The sequence below is a fragment of the Anopheles stephensi genome (assembly GCF_013141755.1).
Source record: "Anopheles stephensi strain Indian chromosome Y unlocalized genomic scaffold, UCI_ANSTEP_V1.0 chrY13, whole genome shotgun sequence".
NCBI classification, from domain to species: Eukaryota; Metazoa; Arthropoda; class Insecta; order Diptera; family Culicidae; genus Anopheles; species Anopheles stephensi.
In genome coordinates, this window is record NW_023404984.1 from 45,383 (window position 1) to 55,128 (window position 9,746).

The window sequence follows — 9,746 nt, forward strand, 5'->3', positions numbered from 1 at the left end:
CGGATCCAAGCTGTCAAAGGCCAAAGGCGCAATGACAGCGCAAATCAAAACAAAATAAAACAATAACGCTCAAGCTTCCTTGTGATATTACGTCGGTGAATTTGGATTTATTATTTAAAATTAGTGTCCCGTTGTTCCTCTGCCAGTGAGTGTGCGCCAGTGTTCCTTTAGAGAAGAAAACAATCGGAAGGTAAGTTGGAAAATGGTGCTGTACTTTGTAAATAAAGTGCTAAACCATACCTCATCTTTCGTAGAAAACATGTTTCGAGAAGCGGCAAATACGAATCGATCGTTAAAAAGTTGCACGTTGTCAGCTTTAAGGTCCAGACTGCCGCAGCTTACCATCAGGCCCAACAAAGTTGTGATACAGGCAGCTTCGATTACTCCAACCAGCAAAACATCACCCAGAATCAATGTTACTGCAGCACCGACTAAAGGTGTACCTGAAAACAACAAAACATGATACAATTCAATTTTTTTAACAAAACTTTCAACTAACTCTTACCATTTATGTTTCAGCAACAACCAGTGCAATACCTTCACGATTGTTACCACCAAACAGTTTTAACGCAGCTCCAGTCAAAGGTATACCTGAGAACAACAAAACATGATACAATTCAATTTTTTTAACAACACTATATCAACTAACTCTTACCATTTATGTTTCAGCAACAACCAGTACATTACCTTCACGATTGTTACCACCAAACAGTTTTAAAGCAGCTCCAGCCAAAGGTATACCTGAGAACAACAAAACATGATACAATTCAATTTTTTTAACAAAACTTTCAACTAACTCTTGCCATTTATGTTTCAGCAACAACCAGTGCAATACCTTCACGATTGTTACCACCAAACAGTTTTAACGCAGCTCCAGCCAAAGGTATACCTGAGAACAACAAAACATGATACAATTCAATTTTTTTAACAACACTATATCAACTAACTCTTACCATTTATGTTTCAGCAACAACCAGTACATTACCTTCACGATTGTTACCACCAAACAGTTTTAAAGCAGCTCCAGCCAAAGGTATACCTGAGAACAACAAAACATGATACAATTCAATTTTTTTAACAAAACTTTCAACTAACTCTTGCCATTTATGTTTCAGCAACAACCAGTGCAATACCTTCACGATTGTTACCACCAAACAGTTTTAACGCAGCTCCAGCCAAAGGTATACCTGAGAACAACAAAACATGATACAATTCAATTTTTTTAACAAAACTTTCAACTAACTCTTGCCATTTATGTTTCAGCAACAACCAGTGCAATACCTTCACGACTGTTACCACCAAACAGTTTTAACGCAGCTCCAGCCAAAGGTATACCTGAGAACAACAAAACATGATACAATTCATTTTTTTTAACAAAACTTTCAACTAACTCTTGCCATTTATGTTTCAGCAACAACCAGTGCAATACCTTCACGATTGTTACCACCAAACAGTTTTAACGCAGCTCCAGCCAAAGGTATACCTGAGAACAACAAAACATGATACAATTCAATTTTTTTAACAACACTATATCAACTAACTCTTACCATTTACTTACATTTACCGGATCCAGCAACAACCGCACAGTACAATCCTATGCTCCTCAATACATGTAAAATATATCGACCAACACCCACCGTTAAAAAGCCGGCACCATCCATCATCGATGCAACTTCTGAGAAAGAAAAACGAAATGTGTTAAATTTGAAAACGGGAAAATTGTACCGACCAAAACTTCTTGTAAATACATCTCCTGAGACAGTATCTGTAGCATCACGCAGTACACAAACATCTATGCTGGATGCCGCGCAGACAAATCCAGCTATAAGCTCAACATTTGAAAGTCAAACCAGCGAGCAACTAACTGTACTGAATAAGTCTGTTGCACTGATCTGGGCTTAGCTGAATTATTTGACTGATCACCGTAACAAAACAACTTATAGAGCAGGTACGATGCAGGGTCCGGGGCATCCAATAACAACATCGATTATGACACTACCGTTCCTTACATCGGAAGCAGAGCTAACTGCTTTCAACGAAAACTTAGGTAATGATGACTTTTTTGAAAGCGTCCTTCTTCTTATTAATGATAAAGTATCCGGAAAGCCGTATGCTAAAAATCGCATGCATGACACATTCATGATGCTGTTCGATAGAACATTTTTAGCGACATGCAGTTGGCGTGGTGGCGGTAAAAACGGCCCTAAAACAAGACTGGACGATAAAGCCAATATTTGGCGATTATTAAAAACTGTAGGAGAACAGTTTGAAATAGTTACAATTGAAGACGTAGAACGTTTTGCAAAAACTAAAATTAACAATGCGTCAAGCTTAAAAAAATATAAAGGTTTGGTTAAAAGCTCCACCAAGTGCTCGCACAAACGAGACAAAAATAATAATAAATAAAATTATTAAACGAATAAATTACATTAGTTTTGTTTTCTGTCAAACAACTTATATGAAACATAGCTATTCGGCCTGGTCGTTCATCGGTGATTAGAACAAAACATTATTAAAACAAAAGGTTATTATGTACGGCGTGGAATAATTAAACAAAGGGAGTTGGCCATCATCGCAAGCTACCTAAATTCTTTTCGACAACATCGACTGTCTGATGCTTGTGATAACGAAGAGAAGTTCATATGAAATCCTACTTTATGCACATACATCTTATTCTAATCCCACGCGATTATATCAGGGTTTATATATGCTCGCTATTACTTTTCAATTTCGTTAAGTTTATCTTCATTTATCCCTAACCACTTTCCATTCCTGTCATTGTCTATCACTGCCTAACGTGTCTTGTTTTAATTCCCTCAGTTCCTTCTTATTTGCTTGGTTAATGCTTTCACCTAACCGTTAACGCAAACTACTATGAAATATATTTTAATTACCCTAGCTTAATCGGTCCGGCTACGCATGGAAACTCCGGGATGCTTGGCAGGCATACTGCAATATGCTGACATGCTCCAATGTATGATGTTACTCCGCTAGCAATTTGGAGAATGAAGGAAGGAAGGAGTCAAGCCTCTCGTTATGTTTTCTGGCCGATCCGGTGCACACTGAAAAAATGTAAAATTAAATGTTAGCATAATCGCATTGAGATACTTTTTCTCCGCGGCATACTTTCCCACTTTTCCTCTCCTCGATTAGATTCATGCTGGCAACGCTCCGTCATCGCAGTGTGTCCATTAAATGATATTTAAGAGCATGTAAGAGAAGGAGAAAGAAGGGAAAAACCATTTAGTGGGCTTTGACATGGTACTATTATTCAAGTGTAGATTTACCACAGAAGTCAGAATTAGTAAATGAACGATGACTCACTAAGAAATAGCTAATATAACCCAGAATCCGCAAACATCAAACGATACCTGCCGCAACACGGTACCGTATATTTCGCAAATCGCGACACAATGAGTAGTTAGTTGGATGATGGTTTATGAAAGAAATCCACCCGTACACCCAACAACAATTACAACTTTAACGCGTTTTTTTGCCACAGGTTTAAATACCAACAATCAGTTGTAAAATTGTTCCAGATTTGGAAAACCAAACCCCAACTGAAAATGAAGAAGGAGGAAATAGGGCACTGATTGTACTCTCATATAACCATATGCATGTTTTTCATTGAGTGTGAAAGAATGCAAAATATTATCTGTTACGTAACATGTAATTACTTCTGAAATTGCTACAAAAATGAATATTATAAGTTTGTTTTAAATACATTGATTTGTATTATTTTCCTTTCCGTATCCTAATATTAGAAACAGGTGGAAGAAAAAGTGCACCGAGTGCAACCGATTTAATACAACCAAATGCTAGTTTAACAACTAAGATAAAACATTAATACAATTTTAATTCAAAAAGAGATAGATATAGCATTGTTCTGTCAGTATTTCTGGCTGTCCATTCCGGTTGTGGTTGCAATCGGCATACAACTGGAGTTATAATCAATTATTTATTAATTATGATTTTTTGCTTCAAATATAGCACGTTTGCCGAGACCTTGAGACTGGATGATAGGCGCTGGCACTTGCCTATCATAATTTGGATGATAGTGCAAGATGCCACTTAATGTGTGCCTTGCCGTGTCGAGCAAGGGCTCTCACCTATAATGCAAATGATAGTGTGAGACGCCGATCGATTAGTGCACTCGGTCTCCAGGTCTTTTTCTCCATATTTGATTTCATAATCGAATTGGTATTGCTAGCGCCGACCTTTCACATGACACGACCGTTACCAAATTCAAATCTAATCCGTACCATTTGCCCATACGTTATATCGATTATCCTGGGCGTGTACATAAAGTTCGGGTACGCCAAAACATATGGAACGCATACCTTCATTTTCGCAGAACTGAATGGTGCGATACCGGCTCTTGCCTATCATCCTGATATTAGTGCAAGATGCCAATCAGTTCTTGCGCATAGGCTCTCACCTATCATGTAAATGATACTGTGAGACGCTGATTGTTGCATGGTTTCAACTGTGCTCTAACTATATTTGGCTTGCCGGAACTCTATCTACCTCCAACAAGATAGTCATTTCAACGAATGGGGAGTATCAAATATAGAATTTGTTACCGTTCCTGTCATATTAAAGACCAGCGCTACCGTACCAACCTATATTACCAGAAATACTGACAGAACAATGCTATATCTATCTCTTTTTGAATTAAAATTGTATTAATGTTTTATCTTAGTTGTTAAACTAGCATTTGGTTGTATTAAATCGGTTGCACTCGGTGCACTTTTTCTTCCACCTGTTTCTAATATTAGGATACGGAAAGGAAAATAATACAAATCAATGTATTTAAAACAAACTTATAATATTCATTTTTGTAGCAATTTCAGAAGTAATTACATGTTACGTTACAGATAATATTTTGCATTCTTTCACACTCAATGAAAAACATGCATATGGTTATATGAGAGTACAATCAGTGCCCTATTTCCTCCTTCTTCATTTTCAGTTGGGGTTTGGTTTTCCAAATCTGGAACAATTTTACAACTGATTGTTGGTATTTAAACCTGTGGCAAAAAAACGCGTTAAAGTTGTAATTGTTGTTGGGTGTACGGGTGGATTTCTTTCATAAACCATCATCCAACTAACTACTCATTGCGTCGCGATTTGCGAAATATACGGTACCGTGTTGCGGCAGGTATCGTTTGATGTTTGCGGATTCTGGGTTATATTAGCTATTTCTTAGTGAGTCATCGTTCATTTACTAATTCTGACTTCTGTGGTAAATCTACACTTGAATAATAGTACCATGTCAAAGCCCACTAAATGGTTTTTCCCTTCTTTCTCCTTCTCTTACATGCTCTTAAATATCATTTAATGGACACACTGCGATGACGGAGCGTTGCCAGCATGAATCTAATCGAGGAGAGGAAAAGTGGGAAAGTATGCCGCGGAGAAAAAGTATCTCAATGCGATTATGCTAACATTTAATTTTACATTTTTTCAGTGTGCACCGGATCGGCCAGAAAACATAACGAGAGGCTTGACTCCTTCCTTCCTTCATTCTCCAAATTGCTAGCAGAGTAACATCATACATTGGAGCATGTCAGCATATTGCAGTATGCCTGCCAAGCATCCCGGAGTTTCCATGCGTAGCCGGACCAATTAAGCTAGGGTAATTAAAATATATTTCATAGTAGTTTGCGTTAACGGTTAGGTGAAAGCATTAACCAAGCAAATAAGAAGGAACTGAGGGAATTAAAACAAGACACGTTAGGCAGTGATAGACAATGACAGGAATGGAAAGTGGTTAGGGATAAATGAAGATAAACTTAACGAAATTGAAAAGTAATAGCGAGCATATATAAACCCTGATATAATCGCGTGGGATTAGAATAAGATGTATGTGCATAAAGTAGGATTTCATATGAACTTCTCTTCGTTATCACAAGCATCAGACAGTCGATGTTGTCGAAAAGAATTTAGGTAGCTTGCGATGATGGCCAACTCCCTTTGTTTAATTATTCCACGCCGTACATAATAACCTTTTGTTTTAATAATGTTTTGTTCTAATCACCGATGAACGACCAGGCCGAATAGCTATGTTTCATATAAGTTGTTTGACAGAAAACAAAACTAATGTAATTTATTCGTTTAATAATTTTATTTATTATTATTTTTGTCTCGTTTGTGCGAGCACTTGGTGGAGCTTTTAACCAAACCTTTATATTTTTTTAAGCTTGACGCATTGTTAATTTTAGTTTTTGCAAAACGTTCTACGTCTTCAATTGTAACTATTTCAAACTGTTCTCCTACAGTTTTTAATAATCGCCAAATATTGGCTTTATCGTCCAGTCTTGTTTTAGGGCCGTTTTTACCGCCACCACGCCAACTGCATGTCGCTAAAAATGTTCTATCGAACAGCATCATGAATGTGTCATGCATGCGATTTTTAGCATACGGCTTTCCGGATACTTTATCATTAATAAGAAGAAGGACGCTTTCAAAAAAGTCATCATTACCTAAGTTTTCGTTGAAAGCAGTTAGCTCTGCTTCCGATGTAAGGAACGGTAGTGTCATAATCGATGTTGTTATTGGATGCCCCGGCCCCTGCATCGTACCTGCTCTATAAGTTGTTTTGTTACGGTGATCAGTCAAATAATTCAGCTAAGCCCAGATCAGTGCAACAGACTTATTCAGTACAGTTAGTTGCTCGCTGGTTTGACTTTCAAATGTTGAGCTTATAGCTGGATTTGTCTGCGCGGCATCCAGCATAGATGTTTGTGTACTGCGTGATGCTACAGATACTGTCTCAGGAGATGTATTTACAAGAAGTTTTGGTCGGTACAATTTTCCCGTTTTCAAATTTAACACATTTCGTTTTTCTTTCTCAGAAGTTGCATCGATGATGGATGGTGCCGGCTTTTTAACGGTGGGTGTTGGTCGATATATTTTACATGTATTGAGGAGCATAGGATTGTACTGTGCGGTTGTTGCTGGATCCGGTAAATGTAAGTAAATGGTAAGAGTTAGTTGATATAGTGTTGTTAAAAAAATTGAATTGTATCATGTTTTGTTGTTCTCAGGTATACCTTTGGCTGGAGCTGCGTTAAAACTGTTTGGTGGTAACAGTCGTGAAGGTATTGCACTGGTTGTTGCTGAAACATAAATGGCAAGAGTTAGTTGAAAGTTTTGTTAAAAAAATTGAATTGTATCATGTTTTGTTGTTCTCAGGTATACCTTTGGCTGGAGCTGCGTTAAAACTGTTTGGTGGTAACAATCGTGAAGGTATTGCACTGGTTGTTGCTGAAACATAAATGGCAAGAGTTAGTTGAAAGTTTTGTTAAAAAAATTGAATTGTATCATGTTTTGTTGTTCTCAGGTATACCTTTGGCTGGAGCTGCTTTAAAACTGTTTGGTGGTAACAATCGTGAAGGTAATGTACTGGTTGTTGCTGAAACATAAATGGTAAGAGTTAGTTGATATAGTGTTGTTAAAAAAATTGAATTGTATCATGTTTTGTTGTTCTCAGGTATACCTTTGGCTGGAGCTGCGTTAAAACTGTTTGGTGGTAACAATCGTGAAGGTATTGCACTGGTTGTTGCTGAAACATAAATGGCAAGAGTTAGTTGAAAGTTTTGTTAAAAAAATTGAATTGTATCATGTTTTGTTGTTCTCAGGTATACCTTTGGCTGGAGCTGCTTTAAAACTGTTTGGTGGTAACAATCGTGAAGGTAATGTACTGGTTGTTGCTGAAACATAAATGGTAAGAGTTAGTTGATATAGTGTTGTTAAAAAAATTGAATTGTATCATGTTTTGTTGTTCTCAGGTATACCTTTGGCTGGAGCTGCGTTAAAACTGTTTGGTGGTAACAATCGTGAAGGTATTGCACTGGTTGTTGCTGAAACATAAATGGTAAGAGTTAGTTGAAAGTTTTGTTAAAAAAATTGAATTGTATCATGTTTTGTTGTTTTCAGGTACACCTTTAGTCGGTGCTGCAGTAACATTGATTCTGGGTGATGTTTTGCTGGTTGGAGTAATCGAAGCTGCCTGTATCACAACTTTGTTGGGCCTGATGGTAAGCTGCGGCAGTCTGGACCTTAAAGCTGACAACGTGCAACTTTTTAACGATCGATTCGTATTTGCCGCTTCTCGAAACATGTTTTCTACGAAAGATGAGGTATGGTTTAGCACTTTATTTACAAAGTACAGCCCCATTTTCCAACTTACCTTCCGATTGTTTTCTTCTCTAAAGGAACACTGGCGCACACTCACTGGCAGAGGAACAACGGGACACTAATTTTAAATAATAAATCCAAATTCACCGACGTAATATCACAAGGAAGCTTGAGCGTTATTGTTTTATTTTGTTTTGATTTGCGCTGTCATTGCGCCTTTGGCCTTTGACAGCTTGGATCCGAAGAAAATGGGTGAAAAAACGGTAAAAAGCAAGGTGTATGCATTTAGAAGGTGAATTTTTATCGATTTGACAGGGCGACATTTTAGTCGAGTTATGTCAGAGTTTGTTTACAAAAACATATGGTATGGGGCTACAAACATGAACAAACAGCCTCGATTCTCAGTCCCTTGAGCAATGTCGCTAGTTTATGGGTCATCTTCGCGTATTAAGTGTTGTCCCACAGAAGATTGACGATATTTGGTTGCATTTTTCGTCAAAAAATCGCAAGCGATACCACCACCGGCGCCTTCTCCGACGCTGCCATCACTCTTCTCAATACCCCTCCCCTGGATCACCAAAGAACTGTTATGTCAGGTCGAGAAATGTCAATTTGCTCTAAACAACTCTACCTTCTATATCTACATATCTTGGTAGAGTCCCAAACAAAGATTTGACAGTTCGAAAATGGTGAGGGCTACTGCACACGCGATGCGTGTTTTGTCAATCGGAGGGGGGATGTTTGTTTACATTTTGCATTTGGATTGTTACTGTGCAGGGAAGTGATCGTTTATTTTCCTCGACCTTTTTTATGATTTAAGACTAATGAAGAGCCTATATTGGTTGCTGTTTTAAATTGTTTCAGTTATATTCTACGATACGGTTATGATACGTCGCATACATTTGGTGAAAACGAGTTTGGGCTGCGCGTGGACACTTTGCTGCTTTGCTGCGGGCCGGTTTAACTTCCGGTCGGATGTTTGTTACCGGAGGATGCAGAGGTGGCTGTTTATAGCAACAGTGGCCGCACCGTAACCAGCGCTAGCATCTATGACGATGCGCCTTAACAGCCGGCAATTCTATCAGTATGCGTTTCATACTGGTGTACTGGTGGTACAATGTGCAACCGATTTCTTTCCACCGCCGGAAGCAGCAGCATCCCGTTGGATGTTTGTCCAACGTTTGTTGGATGTGTTATGGAGCAGTATAGGTTAGCTCCTAGATGTTTCTTACCTTTGGCTAAACCGGAGAAGAGCCCCTGTTCTATATTAAAAGGAATCGCTGTGCTGTCGGCATGTGCACCATATCATACCATTGTATGATTGTGCACTTGCATGCAGACAAAATTTGTGTTGATAAATCTCGTGATAAATGTGATTAATCAGTAGTAAAAGATGTGATCGTACACCTAACGCGGTCGTGTTTTAAACATATTTTAGTGTGACACATCCGAAACCGTTTTGGTAATTAGGCTCTAGTGGATCCGGGTGTGTTGTATTCTTTAACTTTTTAACGGATGTAACGTTATGCAATCAACGGAAAGGATCGGAGGAAGGCTATCATAGAGAAAACTACGTACAATATTCATGTATCTTTCCTGCTTTA

At 38.2% G+C, this 9,746-nt stretch overlaps 2 protein-coding genes and 1 long non-coding RNA gene across 26 annotated transcripts in view; 1 reads left to right on the forward strand and 2 right to left on the reverse strand.

Annotated features, from left to right (window-relative positions):
• LOC118515134 (uncharacterized protein DKFZp434B061-like) overlaps positions 1–8,321 on the reverse strand; it is a 47,758-nt gene extending 39,437 nt beyond the window's left edge. For 4 of the 16 annotated variants that reach the window (XM_036061820.1, XM_036061817.1, XM_036061816.1 and 1 more), the window contains exons 1-8: positions 8,195–8,321; positions 7,948–8,130; positions 7,800–7,865; positions 7,650–7,715; positions 7,502–7,567; positions 7,352–7,417; positions 7,204–7,269; positions 7,056–7,121 (exon numbers count right to left, since the gene is read on the reverse strand). In XM_036061820.1, coding sequence (XP_035917713.1) covers positions 7,056–7,121; positions 7,204–7,269; positions 7,352–7,417; positions 7,502–7,567; positions 7,650–7,715; positions 7,800–7,865; positions 7,948–8,125 — 574 coding nt within the window. In that variant the 5' untranslated portion in view covers positions 8,126–8,130; positions 8,195–8,321. Of the gene's footprint in view, positions 1–5,681; positions 6,960–7,055; positions 7,122–7,203; positions 7,270–7,351; positions 7,418–7,501; positions 7,568–7,649; positions 7,716–7,799; positions 7,866–7,947; positions 8,131–8,194 lie in introns of those variants that run through there. The other 12 variants (XM_036061831.1, XM_036061828.1, XM_036061827.1 and 9 more) reach the window with 9 other exon arrangements.
• Positions 64–2,692, forward strand: LOC118515135 (basic-leucine zipper transcription factor A-like). Of its 7 annotated transcripts, XM_036061833.1 has the most exons (10): positions 64–190; positions 255–437; positions 520–585; positions 670–735; positions 818–883; positions 968–1,033; positions 1,116–1,181; positions 1,264–1,329; positions 1,412–1,477; positions 1,574–2,683. In XM_036061833.1, the coding sequence occupies exons 2-10, from the start codon at positions 260–262 to the stop codon at positions 1,900–1,902; spliced, it is 969 nt and encodes a 322-aa protein (XP_035917726.1). In that variant the 5' UTR covers positions 64–190; positions 255–259; the 3' UTR covers positions 1,903–2,683. The 7 variants fall into 7 exon arrangements, with proteins under 7 accessions (XP_035917726.1, XP_035917728.1, XP_035917727.1 ...); XM_036061835.1 differs by lacking the exon at positions 968–1,033 and having other exon boundaries at positions 1,574–2,689; XM_036061834.1 differs by lacking the exon at positions 1,412–1,477 and having other exon boundaries at positions 1,574–2,686.
• LOC118515139 lies at positions 1,278–5,136 on the reverse strand. 3 transcript variants are annotated; one of them, XR_004906956.1, is made up of 5 exons: positions 3,127–5,136; positions 2,895–3,062; positions 1,548–1,675; positions 1,430–1,483; positions 1,278–1,335 (listed from the first exon to the last, which is right to left on the reverse strand). It is a non-coding gene; the product is annotated as an uncharacterized LOC118515139 (long non-coding RNA). The 3 variants fall into 3 exon arrangements; XR_004906955.1 differs by having other exon boundaries at positions 1,318–1,335; positions 1,559–1,675; XR_004906954.1 differs by lacking the exon at positions 1,278–1,335 and having other exon boundaries at positions 1,401–1,483; positions 1,559–1,675; positions 3,127–5,135.
• Positions 8,322–9,746: the final 1,425 nt, after the last annotated feature.

What these genes read in the sequence shown, in the direction of transcription:
- LOC118515135 (XM_036061833.1), top strand. Translation starts at nt 260, where the DNA reads ATGTTTCGAGAAGCGGCAAATACGAATCGATCGTTAAAAAGTTGCACG. An exon ending in TAAAGCAGCTCCAGCCAAAG is followed by an intron (nt 736 to 817) that starts GTATACCTGAGA and finishes TTTATGTTTCAG; the next exon opens with CAACAACCAGTGCAATACCT. An exon ending in TAACGCAGCTCCAGCCAAAG is followed by an intron (nt 1,182 to 1,263) that starts GTATACCTGAGA and finishes TTTATGTTTCAG; the next exon opens with CAACAACCAGTGCAATACCT.